Source organism: Calidris pugnax, unplaced genomic scaffold, assembly GCF_001431845.1.
Source record: "Calidris pugnax isolate Ruff unplaced genomic scaffold, ASM143184v1 scaffold336, whole genome shotgun sequence".
Lineage (NCBI taxonomy): Eukaryota > Metazoa > Chordata > Aves > Charadriiformes > Scolopacidae > Calidris > Calidris pugnax.
In genome coordinates this window covers 84,717-106,174 of record NW_015091127.1, presented here as the reverse complement: position 1 = coordinate 106,174, position 21,458 = coordinate 84,717, and the positions used below count along the sequence as shown (strand labels likewise).

The window sequence follows — 21,458 nt, the reverse complement described above, 5'->3', positions numbered from 1 at the left end:
TGGATTAGAGAATTAGATCACTTGCCATGGTGATAACTCTCTGAGATAACCATGAATTGAGGGAGAATGTTTTGGAATCTAGACAAGCTTCATCATCTGAAGTTCTGCCGTGTGATAAAATTCCTCTACTTGGTTTGATTTTGGCCACTTTTGGAACATTCAGGCCTTGCTGGGACCGTACCCCTGTTGGATGACATTGACAAGATCAGCCAGATCTGGCCAGCCCTGTTCTTGGCACATCAGTCCCCGCATCCGCAGGGCAGTCCTACCAAAGGCAGAGCTGGAGACCTGCTTGTTCAGTTGATGTCTTGGGGTTACAAGTTGGGGACAAGGGGCTGTATTAATTAATGCTCTCGTTTGGGACAGTCACAGTGCATATTTCCTCATATCTACTATAATGATAAACGTACAAATGTTGTCAGAAATACTTGTGCTGAATCTTAATTCGAATACGTGCGCCCTGACTGCAGTTTGATGTGTTTCTGTAGTCAACAAACTGATTTTTAAGTGTGGTCAGTTAAAAACAGTCTTGTAATCCACAAGAAAATTCATTAAGAGCCTCGTGTAATATGGTACATGCCCATTATTTTCCTTCTCTAAGTAACTATGTACCCTTACAATAACTTTACCAAATGAGCCACTTAAGAGTACGTTTTAAGGATGTTTTTCAGTTTAATTATCACTGTTGAAAGGCATATCTCCATTAGGTTTGTGCATACATGGGAAAAAAAACTTAATCACTGACTGATTCCTGGTTTATGTAGCTACTCTGAGTATTCAAGCTAATTGTGTTCGGGATAGTTGTCCTTTTGAAAAGGTCGAGAGGTAAAATCCTTACAACTTGCTTCGGAATCCCGAGGCAGAACTGCTTCATTTCCAGGGATCACGGCTCCGCTATCAAATAAGGAAGAGAGATTCCATAAATTTTGCAATAAAGTTGCTTCCCAACTCGCAACGCCCGTCCTCTTACATGTCCTACTCCTCTTACTCTTCCTGCTTCTTGGATGTGTGCTTTCTTTGGGCGCCTCGGCTGGGTTATTGGTGTGGGCAGCAATCGGGCGCTTCCCCGGGTTGGCGGAGATGAAAAGATGTATTTTCTTTTGAGAGCTGCATTGTCCTGCCGTTGTGTGCATTTCACTCCCATTGTGTGGTTCTTCACCAAATGAAAACAGAGCTCCTCTATCCCCGAGGACAAAGAACAAACTGTTGTCGGGAGGGGTGGGGGGGGAGGAATATACACAAAATCGTAAATCTTTTTCCTTCTCCTGTTTATTCTTCGTGCCATTCAAGCCCGTTTAGGGAATGACCAGTTAACTCGGATGGGCCAGATCTCCCCTATCTAAAATGACACAGCCAAATTTCCAAATCCTCCCCAGTTGAATGCAGAGTTTGGTTTTCCTTGCTCTTTAATTTCTACTTCCCAAACCGATACTCCAGTTATCAAACAAACATTCCCTTCCTCTAATTAATGCACTGATCACCAGCCATATTGTAAAATACAGGGAAGATGTGTACCAGATTCATTTCGTTGCGCATCCAGTTCTTTATTATTGTGAGTAAAACTGTTTAAAGATATTTGTCCTTCAGTATTTAATCTGCTAGCTGTACATTGCACATCACTGCATACTGAAATATACAGGAAGCAGGAGTTTTACAGATTACTTTTCTATGGTAAAAACATGCTGCAAAAGTAATAATTTGTAAAATAACCCTAATCAGTGAAGAAAACACACTTTTGACTATGATATGGTACCCACTAAGTAAAAACCAATACAAACTTGGGGGAGGAGATTCCAAAATTAAATGTTAGATCTGAATTATTTAATCATAATACAGTGTTGTAATTATCGTCCATATTGTATGTACCTCATTGCATTTCAGGTCCTATCAATTCGTGATGTGTGGAATTTAGAAGAACTAAAAGCAGTGACTCAGTTACCCCCCAAAAATTGTTTTTATATTGACAAGTCATAAGTTTAGAAGTAAATTATGTTAATCAGTTTCCTTTGATATCTCCTGCTGGTGTCTGAATTGCATAAAGATTCAACTTTGTGATAAGTGGCAGGTCTGCAAAGAAACTGTATATTTAATCCGAATTATACATTGCTAGGATGAGGTCCTGCACGGGCTCGTGTTCTTCCAGAAATAACGTATGTACAAGAAGTGAGTTAAAAAAAATTACCGTGCCACACTCAGAGGAGTTCTAAAAGGTTAGGTTGTTAGAGCAAAACTTCTGTGATACTTCTCTTTCCTTTCTTGGAAAACTTTCTCTGGTTTTGCAGTCTTATGGGGGAGTTTTGCCTCGGAAAGACCAATGGACACAAGATAGATCTGTATCATCTACTGCGTGTGACACTTGCTGTTCCCAACAGGAGTCGGTGAAAGGCATGGGATGCTGGAGGGAGTGATTCTAAACCAGGGAAATATTTACCACTCAAATATCTGAAGAAATTAGCAGTGATAAAAAGGAAATACTGAAAAGGGAACACCAAATGGCTTAGCTGGGCTCTGAAAAACAAGGGAACGGTCTTTAAATTCGCCTAGATGTTTTTCTGGATATTTGAGCGCTCTGGCCTTCTGGGGGGAAAGAATAATGTAAATGCCAAAAAGAGCTGGACAAAAAGTGAGCTTTGTATCCTATCTATGAGAATCAGACGATGTGTGTCATGATAGTTTTTACAGTCATAGTCTACAGTCCTCCACTGATTAAAATCAAATTTGACAGTAACACAATATAGAGGTTTAACTGACAGCACACACAGCACATTTGCTAGTCATAACGCCACAGTTTAATGACTGACGCATGTGGGAAGCTAATTCGGATTTTTTTTTTTTCTTTTTTCCTTGAATGGGATAGATGAGCATCCACTTAATACCGATCGTGAATCCCAAGCCATGTGACAAAATTGATGCTACATACCCTGTTCTTGTTTTGCACATTCTGCACATTGAGCTGCAGGAAAAGAGCCGGTTTGTACACACATCCGGAGAGAACGTTCATTCCGCTCCCTGACACGTCCACCAACTGCAGCCAAATGTATCCAGCTTGCTGCTGTTGTGTCCACAGACTAATTACCCTTTCTCTGTTAAATAGCCTAAGAATTACAAATTGTATGCCTGTTTTGAGAAAAAGTACAGGTTGAACAAGCAGACGTAGTATAAATAAAATATTTATATAAAAATAGTCTCTTACAAAATATACTCTCTTATCCTATGGTTGATTTTTCCAAAAGATGGAAGTTTGTCTGGATTTTCTTATTTTTAGGCATATTCCAAACAGGATTTTATTAATGCTTCTTTCTTTAATTGAAGAAAAAAAAAACAAACCTCAACCTGGTAAAGATTTGCAACCCCTACCGCTTGACTTTTGTTCCAGACAACTAGCAGCAAACAGGAAAAAAAACCACAAAAAAACCCAAAACAAAACCAAAAAAACCCCCAAAACCAACAGTGTGTGTTTGTGTATGTACATATATATAAAGATGCCAGCTTTTGTATTTAAACATCTAGTACTGTAGAACATATCCTGCAAGTCCAACTAATAGAAATATCCTAGTTAAGAATAATATATACAGCTCCAGTTTTTCCTTGCTGTTTCTACAAAATTATTCCACAAAGAAAGCCAGCTATCTACTTTAATTGCAGAATAGTTCCAAAAACGTCGGTAGAGTTCTTTTTAATTAAATAAATTAATATTAGTTTTATCTGAATAAATTGTTAAATATTGCTATTATTATGCCCAAGTGTCCCAAATCCCTGTGCTAAAATCTGCAGCACACACACACGCACACACAAAATAGGCAGATAAAGCAGTGTCTACAGAAAACTCCGACAGTTCTACTCGCCGTAGCAAACGGTACGACGGGGAAGGATGGGCCAGACCAAGCGGAAGGTTTTTTTCGAGTGGAGAAGCCTGAATCCGTGTCACCCGCACCCTCAGGAGGGCCAGTCACGGGGGGCACCGTCCATCCCCTCCTGTGCAAAAGCCCTATTTTTGGAGGATTGCTCCCCTCTCCGCTCCTTATACATTGAAGTTTTTGACCATCTTTTTTTTTCCCAACCAAGAGTTAGTGGCTATGCTCAGAGATTTTCCTCCGGAGGTGGTCTCTTCACAAGGCGGTCAACCCTTCTTGCTCTGGAGGGTACAGAGATGACCCTTTTCTCTCTGTTTTGCGTGTCGGGTGGCCCGGGGTTGGGGTGTGGGGGGGTCAGTTTGTTTTTGTTCCTCGGCTGACTTTCCTAAGAGTCTGCCAGGGGTATCCGCATAAGCCACCAAGACAGGAGAAGACAAGAGAGGGGCTCCATTCATCAGCGTTTCTTCTGGGAGAGCAGGTCATCCTTAGGGTCCTGTGTAGGGACGTTGAGTCCATGTGCAAATGTAATCCCGGCCGGGCCCGTGCCGCCCCCCTCACTTACAGGTGTACACCTCTGTTCTCTCGCTGCACGTGTTGCATTTCACGTAGCAGCACCAGTGGAATTTGCAGTTGCACTGCCACACGCGTGAGTACTGGTGGGTGTTGTAGCCCCGGCCGCAGCACATCAGGTCGCAGCCGTTGGACTGCTGGGCCGTCTTGTTGCACATCCTCCCCTGCGTCCCCACGCTGCCCGTGACGGGGTCTTCTTCGCAGTAGTTGGGAGATTTCTCGATGTACACCAAGTCTGTGTCCATGGGTTTGCGGTAGGAAAGGGGCTTCTTGATTTTGAGGAAGGTCGGGCGCTTGTTGCGGCTGGCTCTCACCGGTTCCACTTGAACGGCTTCGTTGTATTTGTCCTTAAGGATGTAGCCCAGCTCCCGGAATTTAGGCAGGGTTGTCCAGCATGTTTTAGTGGTGCAGGATCCCGAGACCCCGTGGCACTTGCACTCTAACTTCATGTTTTCCTCCAGAATCTGCATGTGGAAGAACAAAGGATAATGTGTTAATACAAGTTGGAGTCTCTTCAAAAAAAAACCAGGTCGTTTAGATGCGGTACTGAGGGATATGGTGTAGGGGAAGACTTTGTAGAGTAGGGTAGATGGTTGGACTCGATGATCCCAAGGGTCTCTTCCAACCTCAATGATTCTATGATTCTATGGTTACAGTTGGGTTTGCTCTCCAGCATGAGATGCCACCAGACATAAGACACATTCCCACCAAAGCCCTTGGCTTTGCTTGCCTGGTGAGGCTGGTGTCCCAGGTAGCAAACGGTCACCAGCATCAACCAAGTTCTGCCTACAGAGCTGATTCCCCATTTGAACTTCCAGTTAAACAGGGAAGGTAACTTCACCTAATTTCACAGCCCACGGACCAAAGGGAAAATGGGACCCTCCTTAACCACAGCGTGATCATCAAGTGCTTCAGATTGGTCTGTTCTGATTTTTGGCAGTGAAGTTAGGAACCAGCAGAAAATCGCACCTTTACATGAAATGCCACCTGCAGAATGCTTTGAAAGTTCAACAACAGGTACTAGAACTTGATTTCTGTAAAGAGAGGTTCAAAAACAACCTGCGTTTCAGTTCTTGCCCCTGAAAATGGCACAGGCTGGTGGAAGATGGAAGCAAGCATGTAAACTCTATCAATGCTTATCCTCCTGTTGGTCTCAGATGTTCTAAATGTTGTAAGTTAATGCTCCAGTTTGGAAATCTGAGTATTATTTTGGTATACCATAGTGTTGAGTTCTTCGCACTGCCTGGCACTGCTTTGCCTCCTCTCCTGTGGATAATGCCCCAGCTACTGTCCTGGAGCATAAAGGGTCAGAGTAAAGATGAGAAATTGGTTTCATGTTTTGTCATCAGTTCTTGTTTAAAAAATTCTACCTCCTTAATACCATAAAAGCATCTCAAACACCTCTACGTCATGGCTTTCTCCACCCTGTGTCATGTTCTATTCTTTGTAGGGGCCTCTCAGGCTTACGCCGGTGTTGTCACTACTTCCCTTTTGAAGATAACAAGCTTCATCTTCCCTTCAACCTTCACATCCCTTGAAATTTAGTCTCGTGCCTTCTCCCTCCAGCTATTTGTTTACCAAGCAGGGCTTTGCCAAATAAAGCTGGAGACCAGCTTGGTCCCTGCTGACTGTCCTGAGCCCCAGAACTGACCTCTCTTAGCAGCTATGTTGGGTTAAGGCTACAAAACATACCTCATTCCAGCAGCTCCTTTCCCACTGGTCTTTGCTTGAAAGAGAGCAGCATAAGGCTGATGATTAAGCTCTGCCTAACCTGGCAGATACCAGGAGTGGGAAGCCCAGCCCAGAGGGATTATCTGGGTTCAGGGAGTGGCCACATAATTTTTCCCCTGAGAAACCCCAGCTGATCTGTGCAGCTCCAAACCTGGAAGGCTGGAGGGAGGTCAGTGATACGAAAATGTGAATTAACCCTTTGCTATAAGCCCCCTCCCCTTCAGTTTTGGATGTTTGGAAAGCTTTCCAAGCAGACTCCCTCACCGGCAGCCGATGGCAGCCTGCGCTGGGGGGGCCACATCCAGCCCCAAGGCTAGACCTGGGTGGTGGGACTTCAAGTCTAAAATCTCAGCCTAAACTGGGGGTGGCAAGGAGAAAGAGCCCATCCTAAGCTGTGCAGCCAGAAGATAAGTAGTGCACCAACACTGTTGAACACAGCTCTGTCCTGTTCTTGGCAACCTTAACATAATTTAAAAACTGCACGTAGTAGCTTATTATTCTCATACCTTTTGGTCTTGAGGCTGTTCCTGTGTCACCCAGGCACAGAAATTGCTGTTGCCCAACCTCAGGGTGGTTTGTAGCTGCTTCTTAACTCAGTGTTCTTCCTCTGCCCTTTTTCATCCAATGATTTCAAAAGCATTAAATTATCTTTATTTTTATTTTAGCCTAGGAGTGCAGTGTCAGAACTTGCAGTCTAAAAACAGGATCAAAGCCCCTAGAAAGGAGAGGTCCAAGATTTTGACAGATGTGAACTCAGCGTATGTCAGGTCACACTTTGTGCTACTGTTTTTAAACTAGATTTTTGTGCAAACTATCTAATGACTGCCCTACGACTCAGATGTGAGGAGCTTTTATATTCAGATCTACATCTTAACTTGCAGTTCTGCTTTGGCTTACGTTTTGCATTATCTTGTTATCTTGAGTTTCTCTCTCAGCCACTGCATACTTCTTTTATTGCTCACTCATTCATAAGGTAGTACCCTTAGAAGATAGATGAGGAGACGGAAAAGGAGTTATAGCACAGAACCGGAAAAATAGCATAAATTCTTTTAGCCTCATTTGTACCTTTTTAAAAGCTCTCTTTTTTTTTTTAATTTGAAACTAGCCAGGGATAGATTTCTCAGCCCTAATTCAATCACTGCCCTTGTTCAAGTGGTTGGCCTTAGATCCCGGTACGATGTTCAAACTTGCAGCAAAATATTTCTAACTCGCCTTTTCCCATCAGGATCCGACTTGAAACATTTATACAAAACACATCATGGCTTAGTGTGGTCTATCCAGGTAGGTCTTTTTCCCTGGAGTGTAGTTAAAGAGCCCAAATTGCCTTTTTTGGTTTATTTCATTACCATCCCATCTGCAGCCAGCGATCTCTGGGAGAAGGAGCAGCCCCACGGGGAAGAGCTGGGCCAGTGGCCGGAGCAGTTCAGCAGCGGGTGGCCTCATGCCACGGGCTGGTCTCCTGCTCCGGGGGGACACGGTGCCAGCCAGAATGAGCTTCTGGTTCTCTGGTCTCCGCTGAGGCTGGGCATGAGCAGTTAGGGTAAAACAGTCTGGTTTTGCCTGGACATGAGAAGTTTGAGCAATACCAGTTGAGCCCAGGTTCTACGTGTCCTTCTTAGACAACCAAAATTGCTTGGAGGGGGACAGGAGGCGGCAGAGGGATGAGAAAGAACTTTGTCTTTTAATGCTGGTGTCATTAAAATGCTTTTAATTTATTGGTGTCCTCAGTAACTGGGCATGCCTTCAGTTATTTAATCTGCACATGGCCTGTCAGAGTTTCAATTTCTTTTTTTCTATTTAATATTATATTTGAAGTGTTTCAGTTCCAGCCATCTGAATATATTATTTTTGAATCTCAGACATCGAAGTAATTATTTTTTTTTCCAGATCCTGCTCCCTCTATAAGGTCCATTAGATAAATATTTGACGGTGGATAATTACTTAGCATTTGTGTTCAGCGAGAACTGAATGCTAGTTTGGATCAAATAACTCTGCAGATCTGCTTGTCTGTGTGATTTTTTTTTTTTTTTTTTTTTTTTTTTTTTTTTTTTTGTAGATAGCACTTCCTAAGATTTACTGGCCAACCCTCCCTTTTCTCTTCGTGCTTGTTGGGGGTGCGTTTCCGATACGCCCTGCTGAAGTTGCTCCAACCCATCTGCCTAATTTGGGTCCACCACACTCTGCAGCTGCACTTTCCCTTCCCATCCTGCCTGCAGTGGTGCTTTGATAGTCCCGTTGTACTGTGACATCAGGTGCTTGGCCTATTTGTTTTCCATTAAAATTTGTGGACAGCGGTATTTTAATACCGTTACATTATTCTAGTAGCCTCCAATAAATCAGCGCCGTTATAAATCCAAGACAAGAGTTGAAGAGAGAAGGAAGAAAATTAAACAGGGGATTCTCTGGGTAGGGACTGGAGCCCTCAGTCTTTCCCGTGGTTTCTGTGAGCCAAAAGAAGTGCTCTGCCCCTTAAAAACTTGGTCTGTGTTAAAACCAGAAAGTGTTCTTCACCTTTCAAGATCAGGATTTGTTTCTTTGAAGGTATTAGCCAGCAGCTCACACTTTTTACATTAGATTAAAACTTTATGTATGCTATATACTGACTTTTCCTAAAATGCAAGAGTCTGAAGGGCACAAAATTTAAATCCTAGATCCTCTGTTTCTTACCAAATGACCATATCCAGCTCCGTCAGTCATGGAAAGTAAATCTGTATGCACCAGTGAATGCTCTGAACTGGATTAAAAGCGAACAAAGAGCTGGAGTTCTTTTAGCTTTGTCCACTTTTTCTTTGAGCTCCTACAGTAAACTGTCAGTACTTGTTTTTCTCTCTCCCCCTTGCCATTAGCCTCTGGGAAATAGTTTGTGTGAAGAGAACTTGCGCTGGCTCTCTCTATTGATGTTATCTTCAGATATAGCACCTTTGGGCACTGCCATAAGGAACTTAACATGTTTTTTCTTCGCCTTTAGTTTTGCAGGGAATGCGTGGGGTGCGTCACGCCAGGGTGGCGAGCTCAGGAGAACCCTGCAGCCCAGGAGCTGCGTGGGCTGGTACCAGCACTGTGGTCCTGCAGCGGGCAGGGTGCCCGGTGGTGGTACCCTGGCTGGGCTAATGCTCCTGGTTTCCCATGCAACCAGCAGAAAATGCTGGCTGGTGTGACTGGAGTGGCATTTTTTTGCCAGCGCTGTCGCTGCCGCCCTGTGTAGCCTGGGTGGTGGGATCTGGGCAAATGGAGAGGTTGTAACGTGGCTGGTGTGCTCAGAAACACTGGCCACCCTCATGCAGGGGTTTTTCTCAGCTCAATGTCTCTGTTACCCACCTTAGTGGTCTCTACCTCCCTGGGCTTCCAGCATCTAAAGCCAGCTGACTTCCCAAACGCAGTCTGGGACCCCACGTGCCCACCCACATGGGGTCAGGTACTGCACAGCCCTGGCTTTGGTTACCAGGACACTAAAGCACTCGATGCCAAAGCTGTCCTGAAGGACTTACAGCGTGAAACACAGTGACCATCACACCTCCCATGCATTCTCCTTCACCAGTGGGATTTCCCCTGGAAACCCAGTCCTGCCTCCCATTCCATCCACCCAATACCATGAGCCAGAGGCCAGGACCCTTGAGTGCACCATCAGAAATAACTCTGTCTCCAGTCTTCACGTGAAGCAGATGTAATTAGTGAGACAACAGACACTGATTCCTATCCCACCGAGGCCATCATCTTTCCTAATTTTGTCTGACATCAGATCATCTGGGTCAGGAAATACCTGTCTCCTACATACATACCTGGACTGGAGATCAAAGAAAACACAACTATTGGCAAAACAGGAGTGATTTTTTTCACTCCAGAGAAGAGCATGGCAGGGCCTGGAGAACCTTCACGGCATTTCTGTGGGCTGGCGAGGCCAAGGGACAGATGCAAACCTGCCCCTTTCAGCTTGTGGCTGATGAGGATTCATGAGGCAGAGGCAATTGCAGCTGTAAGACAAAGCTCCTCAAACTTCAGGAATGATGTGAGAGAGACGTTTTTTGCTTTTGAAGGAGAAGAAGGATTCATTGAATAAAAATACTGTTTTAAACTAATGTAATAAAGCCATATCGTATTTAGGCTTTCAACAAATGTCAACAATTTCAACAAATCTGAGAACAAACTCATCTCTAGGGACACTGGGAGTGAGTTCCAGAGTGGGACCAGGCATTGAAAAGGGCAGTGGATGAGTATGTAAGATTGATTTGACAAGCAGTTAACAAGCTGTGTCTAATTAAAATGACTAGGAAATGACTCTGCCACTTGTTTTATTCAGGTGTGGCAGTAATCTCAAAAAGATGCTGCTGTTTAAGTAAGCAGTAGGACTGTCTTAACACCAGAGCTCTGAAACTTGAGAAAAGCAGAAATAGTACTTGGTGCTTTTTAGTTGGAAAGCAAAAATGAGAGAGCATAAAAGAAAAAGCAGAATCACAGAATGATATGGGGTGTGAAAGGACCTCTGGAGATCATCTAGTCCAACCCCCGGCCAGAGCAGGTCCACCCAGAGCAGGTTGCACAGGAACATGTCCAGGTGGGGTCTGAATGTCTCCAGAGAAGGAGACTCCACCACCTCCCTGGACAGCCTCTTCCAAGGCTCTGCCATCCTCAAAGTGAAGAAGTTCCTCCTCATGTTTAGGTGGAGCTTCTTATATTCACATTTGTGCCCATTTCCTCTTGTCCTGTCCCTGGGCACCACTGAAAAAAGACTGGCCCCATCCTCCTGACACCCTCCCTTTAAGTATTTATAGGAGTTGATCAGATCCCCCCTCATTCTTCTCCACACTGAAAAGACCCAAGTCCCTCAGCCTTTCCTCCTAAGAGAGATGCTCCAGGCCCCTCATCATCTCTGTAGCCCTCTGCTGGACCCTCTCCAGCAGTTCCCTGTCCTTCTGGAACTTGGAAGCCCAGAGCTGGACCTAGTGCTCCAGATGGGGCCTCACCAGGGCAGGGCAGAGGGGGAGGATGACCTCCCTCAACTGCTGGTCACACTCTTCCTGATGCCCCCCAGGATGCCATAACACTGCTGTTTGAGACAAACCCTATGAAATCTTTAAGAACTGTGAGAACAGCATAATAAAAAAGCACCCAAATGCAAGTTTAAGGTTAGCAAAGGCATATTTAAACAGAAAAGGTTATATTTCCCATCATTGGATTGTCACTAACTGTATTAATAGAGCTGCTGTAAAATGTGTCATAGAAACATAATGTATTTTGCATTGGTATCCTATGGCAAACTAACTGTGGATGGGTTTGGAACCGATTGTCTCCTAGATTCAGAGTGACTCATTCCAGACAGTCTTTCATATTTCAGTTGAACATATTTTGAGGACCTCATTAAGCGCAGCCAAAAGATTCTTTTTTCTGATGTTTTGATTAGTAAATCTGTGCAAAAGAATGATATCTGAAATCAGCATCAAATTCATTACCCTGAACACTGAGCCATGACTATCCCAGAAATACCACTCCCCCTGGCAGGTTGAGCCATTTTTCTCGTTACAAGAAATTTTTTTGTTTCAAATAAAAAAATGGCTGGGAAATCACCACAGCACGTGACCCACATCAATCAAATCCCCACTGCACTTCCCTCCAAATAGATGTCTAAAGAAAATCAGGCGACATGCTGGTCTGAGGACTAATGTTGAGGACAGCCAAGAGAATGCTGATAAATGCCATAATGCTGGAAACATCCCAGATGGGTGGTGTTTCCCAATACCACCATCTACCTTCAATAATGAATATCTTATTTTGAAGAGTAGAAACACTTTTTCCAGATTCTAACTCATGATACCCTTAAAAATGAAGACTTCAGAAATTTTGCACTCGGTAACTTTAAACATTTTGTGTACTATTTCTGACTTTTCTCTATGCTGCCCCAAAGCTGGAGGCTCCTTATCATTCTTATATGCACGTTACAGAGTTTCACAATAATTTTTACACTTTCTGCCCTGGAATATTAGTTACCCTTTACTTCAGCTTTGTAAAAAAAAACCTGATCACATGCAGTGATCATTTTCTAAATGCAGCTTCTATTTCCACAAGATACCAAATGACTAAAGAAAAAAATATTAAGTTAGTCTTTCAGTGTGGTCACAGGCACCGTTGTCAGCGCAGAAAACTGAATGACATGTTCTTCTCTTTCCCTGGGTAAGCTGGATTGTTTAAATCAGAAGCCAGAAGACCCAGTATCCTTCGTTCAGTGACCGGCACTGTGCAGAACAGCAAATGAACACAGAAGTCTGAGAGCAAGGCCAGTAAAAGCTGAGAGGAATGCGGCAAAAAATGTTTTCTCCTACATATTTCTCTTATACTTCTGATAACCCTCGGGACTTGCCGTGTATTAAATCAATTTATCACCGCTTCTGGGACCAAAAACCAAAAGAGCAGTAGAAAATAAACGTCTCGGGGGTGATTTTTCATAATTGCTGTTTTTGAAGAATAGTTGGACTCAGGATGAAAAGGACATTGCTGTTTTTAAAAAAAAAATTAAAGAGATTTAATGAGACAGATTCTCACCCAACCTAATAATGCACCTCCTGGATTAAACCATAAGGCACGGCCTTTGCCTGTTTTCAAACGGAGGGAGCTGCTCTGTGAAATAAAACAGCCTGTCATAATACTTCAGCCTTTTGTCACTGAGGGGTCCTTCCAGGAGGACACCTTCTATCCTGCCGTGGCTGCTCCTTGGGATAAACTCCTGCTAAAACCCTCTCAGCTTTGCAAAAGCAGCTGTGGAAGTGGATTCCCTGGATGTGGCTCAGACCCTTTTCCCAGCTTGCTCATTCCTGGGTGTTTTCCTCTGACAGCTCTGCGAATCTCATCACGGGGCCGTGAAAAGTCAAATAAGGTTCTTAACTTTTTATTTATCTTCATCAAGATACTGCTTGCAGAGATAGCAGGCATGATGTGGCAACACCCCATGGTAATAGCTCGGCAGAGTCCGATAGGGATTTGAGAGGAACGGTGGGGGCAGGAATCCCTGCTGCCCCGTCGCAGTGGGGCTCAGGCCAGGTATTCTCCTCTCCCTCACCCCCTCCCTTTCCCACCACATCTGATAACGGCCCCAAGCTCCCAGCCCCAAGGGATTCCTTGCCTTCTTACGTCTCTCCTGAACACATTCCAGCTTTCCCCAGGGAGAAAGTACCTGCACCCTCCTCCCTCTCTCTCCCCGGTCATCAAAATGTAAATCGAAACCATTAATTGAGGAGCTGGAACTGTGAGCCTCAGGTTGGGTTTCACATACTCCCAAGGGACGTGGTTGGTGACAGAGTTTTCTGTGTAATATCAAATACCCAGCCTTTCTTACCCACCCTTCCTTCTCTTGGCAGGAAATCCTGTTATAAAAGTTTTTATCAACTACAAATTACCAAACTAATTCTTAGGTAGGTTTGGTATCAGGAAATAAGACTGAAAGTAGGATGTTCCCACTGCCTATTGGCAAACAGGCTGTGAGACGGGGGGGTCCTGGTGTGAGACTTCTTGTTTTCTGAGCTGCTAATGACAAAAGTATTTAAAAGTTGGCTTTTTCTTAGCTCATTGAGGGGTTACTGCTGTGGTGGCTTCTTGGTCCGACTGTCTGCAAGACTGGTCTGACTGTGGATTTTTCTATTTAAAAGTAAGGCAAACATTTTAACAGAAAAAAACCTGAAAATAATTTGGAAACGTAACTGTCAATGTGTTTGATGAACTACTTGTTTTTAAAAAAATAACTCTTGGGAGACCCATTATCACCTAGATTAGACTGGATCCCTGCGGTGCCAAGTAAGTGTCATCATATAGGAAGTTTCAAGATCGGTCATAAAAAAGAGCTTGGAAAACACAGTTCTGAAAAAAATCTGGTTTCTTTTAATGTGCTTTCATCTGCTATTATTGGAATATAGCTGAATCGGGCTAAAGCCATTCAACATGTTACTTTATATTCTATATTTGTTTAAGTGAAAGTGTGATTTCTGAGCCCCTTACTGAAATGGGATTGTGAGATTAAGGGAGAATTTATCTCGGCTCGTTATTTGCTGCTGTCCAAGCAAAACTGACATGGTGGATATGATGGATTTTAGCTTGTGAAATACTGAATAGTCTTGTTATCTGGCCCACCTGGGCACTTTGTACAACGAAGCAGACAGAAAGGGGGATGATGTTACAGAATCACAGACAGAGTTGTTGGTTATATTATCTGCTTTACCTGCCCATCTCTACAGAAGTTTTCTCCAGTACATCCCTTCCTCTCCAAAAAGATACGGGGTAGCACGTTCATGCCAGAAGTGAATAACAGAGGATGATCAAGGAGTTTTGAAAATGAAGAAACGGCGTGGTGTTCATTGACACTGAGACAATTTACAAAGAAAATGAGACAGCAATTTTTCTGGATTTGGAGATGTTACCAACATAACATTGGCTCTTAGATCTTCTCTCTCTTCCTTGCCTTCTGCTCACAAATTAAAAATCATTTCAAAATACTGACACTTCTAAAACAGGCTTCTCTGAAATAGTGATCTGTGCGGTACTTTGTCACGTATTAAAAAGATGAGGAATGTCCATTGTTAAAAACGCCATTTTCCCTAATCCCTACTTCAGTCCAGAGTAGGGACTGCAGTCAGGGTATGGATCAGAGTGGTGAAGTCAATGAAATCTTAAGTGAGTGATGTCTGCTGACCTGGACCTCTTCAAAGTCAATATAATTCTTCTCACATCCTATGTCCAGTGTGTCTGGTTTTAGTTTTGGTCTCGGGACAGTGATCTTTCTCCATACTCTGGGCTTCTAAATGTCAATGCATCAAGCTGTCATTAAAATGTAGGATGGAGTGGCTTCTTATTTAAAAAGAAAGAAAGAAACCGTGCTTCTATAGTTTCTATTTGAGCATGCTATTTCTGGAGAAACTGGAAGTACTCCCAGATAAGATTAACTAAAGCCTATTTACGCTCCTCAGCTTAGAAAGACAATGAGTTAAAGTATTGGGGGTTATTCAGGCAGGAGTGTCATTGCTGCCCCTCACTTCGGGCTATGTCACGGAGCCTGAGTCATTCCTCATGGAAAAAAAGGTAGGGAAAACAGGAAATGACACAACTGGGATTCATCCTCGTCACAGCTAAGGTACACAGAGAGAGGAATGGGGCAGGATTGACTCATTCCCACTCAGCTCCATCTTCCGTGTAACTCTCCCCGCCGGCAGCGAAGCCCTCAGATGAGGTGGTGCTGGCGTGGTACAGTAAAGAACTGGGAGCAACCAGGTGGAGGGGTTTGACAAATGCTTAAGCTGTCAAGAGAAAACTTTCCAAAGAGTGATAGAAACCAAAATAACGGTCTTACTCGTTCCAGACAACTCATCAGACAACACCTCTTGTGCTAAACTAATAAAGCCAGGTACTGGCAGGAGGACTAGTTGCAAAATAATATAACTTCATAGTGCTTCCAAACATTTTTAACCAATAGCCACACACAGTTAATTATAGGCTCATTTAGTTGCATACCAAACTATGAGAGTTAACCCTTGGGTACTCGGCAGATAATACTATGCAAGGCATATTTCTCATGCTGAAAATCCTACATGAATTTTAGTTGTCCGAGGCAGCAGTTTTAGTAAACAAAGGGTGGTTTTCAAGCTTTCTGGGTGACTTCGAAGTACTTCTACACTATTTTTTCAGTACTGCTGTTATAAAAACACAGTATTTTATAGCTTAACTTCTTCATTAACTCCTTTGTTCTGGAAAGGAGCATCAGGTATCTTCATTTGATTCACAGAGGAACTTCTTTACGCTTCAATCCTAATACCTAACATGCTTTTCACACCGTGGTAAATAGTCCTGAAGGTCTGCTCTGCCTACCGAGCGCCAATTCAGCGGGAAGGCACACCTGAGCTGGCTCAAACTCCCTTCCATTCCCCTCACTCACACTATTTTGCAGAGATAGTGTGACCCAGACCGTGGCAGAGGCTTCAAGGGTTGCCGAGGGTGGCTGTGCCCTGGGTGGGATGTCCCCACGCTGGCACATCAGGCGGCAGCTGCTCAGGACAGTGATAGCCATTCCCGGCATTTGAAGAGAAATTTCCCATTACTCCTCCAGATAATCAGCAAGCAATTAGTATAGTTATCATAAGGCAGAAACTTGATCACAGTAACACGTTGTGTTTTGTGAACGTATTTCCACACACTTGCTGTTTGAATTCAAAATATTCACATTACCATAAAGTAACGTCATTTTTCTGTTAATGGTAATATTCTTCTGAGAATAATTATTCCATAAAGGTAACTTTCACGTTAAGTTTTATACATCAGAATTTTCCCCCTCCAGTTGCAGTTGGGACAATAGATCCACACTGCAATGTTTTCAAATAGCTTCCACTTATCAGAGATAAGATCCTACCAGCAGAGCCTATCTCTGTAGCCTTCCAGCTGCCAAGACCAGCACACCCCTCTCCAGGCCAAGAATTTTAACAAGGATCTTCTGGCCTCTTGTCAATGAAAATTTCCTCCTGTACAGAAGAAAGTGGAATTTCCTAATTTGATGCATAATGCCTAGCGCAGCTGAAGCAAACCTCCTTGGCTTTCTGTCTTGCTTACCTGCCTTATTACATTTTCTCCTTTTCATTCTAACAGGTATTTTAAGCAGTAGTTGAAGCTTTTGTCTTACAGCTGAGCAATCACTTATTAACAGAAATTTGCCTTAAAGGTGCCTGTAATTCCCCTCGGTCAGCTCAGCCTCCAGACCAGCTGTTGCTCTTTGTTAACAGAGCTACCTACTTACAGATAAGTAGCAACATCCAACAGTACCATTCATAGTTCCTCTTTATAAGCCATGTATAAATGAGTCTTGATATCAAGACTGATGTTTTTAGCAAAGGCTTAACCAATTGCTCTAGGTCTTTGGTTCAGAAGGTCATAGGATGCCCCTAAGAATAGCTTCTAAACACCAGTTTCACCAGTACATAAACCTATCAGTAAAAGAAACCATGCATGTCTGCAACACATTTAGTGTATTAGTCATATATTAATTTTATATATCTCTCTTTAAGAAGAACCTTAACATAAAATATAATTATGTTAAATAGAATTACCAAAAAATGTTAATTCTAAGATATTCCTTAGCATAGTTACTCAAATCTGTAATGTTCTGGAAAATATGTTAAGACTTTGATTACACCTTTTAACCTAAATTTGCTCCAACTACAGCAAGGCAGACTTCTCAGGTTGATTTTCTGAGAAAACAAAGTCTAAGTGCTCCCTTGGTGTCCGTCTCCCTTCTGCCTTCCTACCTTCTCATGTCCCCTTGGTAACAGCTGTGCCTTTTGAGTAATTTCAACCAAATATGCCAAAGGGGAGACATCTTGAAGAAACTTCTCTGAAATAAAAGACCACAGAGGGGATACAGGTCCTATAAACACTCCACGTGGCAGCATGAGTGTTAGTGGTGGTGGATCCCCGGGAAATTCACAAAAAGCTTGCCATCGCCATGTCTGCAGGAGAGCATCTCCACTGGTCATGTTTCTTTTTTAACCAAGGTCTTAATCCAGGCCTTCTGGACACATGTTCTTGACTCCTCATTGAACTTCTTTATTTACACGCTAACTATTGTGCCATCTCAATAGTTAATTGTTTTATGACCGCAGGATTTATGTACCCAAAGATAACAGTATGTGCTATGACTCAGTTAAAGTCTCCTGTGGGAATTGCCCTGTAAGAGAATACGTGGTGGGACACACAATTGTGTGTGGTCTTATATTTAGTATAAGATCTAGGATGCTTAAGGCAAGGCTCATGTCCTTGGTGCAGGCCACCAGCAGACACCACCAAGAGAACCCATTGCCCGAGCACCAGCTACAGGGGTTGGCTGAGATCTGGTTCAGTCTGTGGACACTGACACTCTCCTTGTCTGTCACACAGAACCAAACCTAGTCCCTCAGGTGCAGCTCACTCCTAAGAAGGCAGCAGGCTCAGGGTCCCTTCAATAGCCAGTTCTAATGCAAATTAATACCAGTGCCTTTTGGCACTAATTGGGCACGCAGAGCCAACATCCTCTCTGCAATTACCTGAACCCCTTATCCTTTAATAGATCCGTTCTACATTCGTCCAGTACTGAAACAGGCCTTGTTTGTGTCCTTGGACTAAAAGGTTCTTCTTCACTTAATTGATTTTTTAATTGTTTACTTCAAAATACCTGGAAATTCTTTCCATTAAAGCCAAAGTCTGTTCCATTTGTACAGCAAATGCGAGCAATTACTGCTTTTGGGGAGCGTTCAGGGCTTCATGACTTCAGAGTTTTCTGCCACCAAGTATCTAATACAGCATTTGAACCAAACCTTGGTTTAACTTTCATCTTTACCAAACCCTCCCCTGTGCGTCGTTCCAAATGTCTCTGCTTAGCCCAGGGAACTGAGTTCGCCGAGTTACTGACTCATCATGGCAAGGCTCTTGGAAATGTTCCTGGAGACACTGGCAGCTCAGACTCCAGAGGTTTGGGCTGTAGCTGCAGGAGGTTCCAGTGTCTGTCCCCGCCGACGCAGCGCCGTCGCAGAGGTTCAACCACCCAAGCCCTGAGCTACACAATGAACGGGTGCCCTTTGTTGGAGGAGTAATCCATAATTCCAGCATAATGCCCTGTAAGCTTTACGTGTCACGTAAATACAGCCTGTGCCTGTATTAAAAACGTTGTCACTGAATACCCTGGCCAACACCAATTCCTCGGCCGACACCTCCCTTCCGTTGGTTTTGCTAAAATTGCTAAAATACGGACACGAAAGTGTCTGGTTTTATGCAAGGAAATCAGTCCTAGGTTTGGAAACCTGAATTTGAAGCGTGACAAATATCATCTGGGGAATGCGGGAGAAGCAGAACTGTGCTCATCAGCTACTTCTGAAAACTTTGCAACAACTTGGGCCTAAATTTAGGTATTATGAAGCTCAAAAATTTTGCATTCTGATTTAATTTCTCAATAAGACATCAAAAAGCAGAGGCTAATAGAAATAGGTACCTGGACACCATAGGTGTCCCTGCCCAGGGCAGGGGGGTGGAACTGGATGATCTTTAAGGTCCCTTCCAACCTGAACCATTCCATTATTCTGGAATTATTTTGTATTCTGCAATACGAGGCAAACCAGCCGTGCTCACGGGTGAGATTTCAGGGTAATTGGCGCTATGTTTTCTCTTTCTTAAAATTTTAATTAAATGATCAGCGTTAAGTATTACAATACCCAAACATGGCACGTATTTGCGTTGGCGTGATTGTGCTTCTTGCATTTGTTTCAAATCAGTAATTATTTTTTTTAGAAATGAGGGCTTTCCTTCTGCAACATGAGAGACACCAAAGACTCTACCAAAGGTCCCACCCAAAAGTGCTGAAAACACTGGGAGACCTGAATAATCTCTACAGCAACTGGTTTCCTCTAGGTGATGTTCCCCTCCGAGTACTGAATGACAAGCGTGTGCGCTGGGGGAAATGTTGCTAACTGCCCAAAGACCAAATTAAATTAGAAAAAGTCCAAACACGTGTGACCCAGCCAGTGGCTTCGCTGAGCAAATTAATCATTATAGCAGGCATCTGATTATTTCGGTTATAAAAGGTGGATGATATTAAATTTGGAATTTGAGATCTTTGTTATTTATTAACAGACCCTGGCCCTCAGTCCCAGCTATCTTTGTCAGCAGCATGACAGATTGTCAGCTCCAGTAATCATATACATGAAATGCATGTTTTGCTCATAATGCCAGAATCCTCTAAAATTGCAACTGCAGGTAAGTGATAGCATTTATCATTCCCTAATCTGCAGCGTAAATCAGGAATTCAGTTTTCGACCACAGAAGATATAGGAGGGAGTTGAAAGCCAAAATATAAGTAGGACCATGTATCACAATTTCTGATTAGCTGAAAGTGGAGGACGAGAGGAATGAAAATTCATTCTTGCGGATTACAGTTCTTGTGCAGTCCAATTCCCTCTCATAATTTAGGCTAACATTAATGTTCCCTTTATCTTTCCTTGGGGCTGTTGAGAAGATGCAGAGCTTGTCTGTCAAGTTTGGGCTTGTTTTAAGACTATTATCTAAAAAAAAAAAGTAGGAAAGCCATAAAATAGAACTTTGATCCTTTCAAATGCAAACAAAATACTGTAAGAGTGCACAGGATGTATATATTTTTTTACACCTGGGGACTTGCCCAGCAGAGCCGTGTTGTGCACCGCAAACCCTCCGCAGGGATGGGGTTTTTGGAAGCCCTCGGCTGTGTCCTGTGGTCCCAACAACCTCAATGGGAGTTTCCCCACTCAGTGAATTGGACTGCCTGCAAATTCCGTGCTCGGCCTTTCTGGAAATCCTGCTGCCTTCAACACCTGTGGAGATGAAGTCTCCAGGAAAGACTTTGTTGAGGCTAGGCGAGAAGGGAGGTTCTTTGAGCAGGGGGGCTGTGAAAGCTGGGAAATGTGGGGTAGGACGGGATCAGGTTTACCTTAGACAAGGTGCTATAACTGGACCCAGGTCCATGGGTGGACACCCCTTCTCTTTGCCTGGTTGGCCACATCAATTTGAGACTTATCGGAAGCATTTTTTACAGGTTCCAATTGGTCACAGTGAGGCACAGGCCACAAACATTCTCCTAAACCTTCTTCCATCTTCTTGGTTTAATCTAGGCTAAATATTGTACAGTTTAATCAAGCAAGCCAGCTACCAGGACATTCTGCATGGGCACATTCGGTGCAACTAACACCAGATTTTCTAGATGTTGTGTGACATTTTAGCAGCGGAGCCACATTTTTGTTAAGACTACTCTTGCTTTGTGAGTGGAAGTGCTGTGTGTTGCTTTGGCTGAAGGCTACTCTCGTGGTGATTTCAGAATGGTTATCTCCATTACTGCCTGCTTTATTCAGCCGTGTCCCTGCTCTGCCCCTTTCCCCACCACCGGGCTCCACGTCAACATGTTTGGCAACCTCATCTGCTAAAAATGCTACTGCCACTGTCAACACGGGCCACCCACCTGCCGACAGACTGAGCTCCCCACATTCATACATGAATGGATGCAGAGGAGACCTTTTCCTGGCCTCTTGTCAGCCAGGAAGAAACCTGGGAAGGGGCTCAGTCTGTTTTGTGTTGCAGGTACAGAGCCAAGCCTTGGGCTCTTACGCACTCAACGCATCTCTTAACTATGGGGATCCAATTGAGGGAGTAATTAGGGGAGCTGGGTGTAAATGAGCAAGCTCTTGAGCAAGGAGGCGTCACAACTAGTCCTGGGTCTAGCCCTCCTCTCTTCAGGGTCCCTCACAGGAATTTGTAACTAGAAGTGGAAAGTTGCTCCTGAAAAATGCT

General features: G+C 43.6%; 1 protein-coding gene across 1 annotated transcript in view; it reads right to left on the bottom strand.

Moving 5' to 3' along the window:
* Window positions 1-1,519: 1,519 nt before the first annotated feature.
* The window catches only part of WNT7A (wingless-type MMTV integration site family member 7A), a 40,759-nt gene continuing 20,820 nt past the window's right edge, over window positions 1,520-21,458 (bottom strand). The window contains exon 4 of the mRNA XM_014958451.1: window positions 1,520-4,888. Within this exon, the coding sequence (XP_014813937.1) occupies window positions 4,409-4,888 (480 nt within the window). The 3' untranslated portion in view covers window positions 1,520-4,408. The remainder of the gene's footprint in view (window positions 4,889-21,458) is intronic.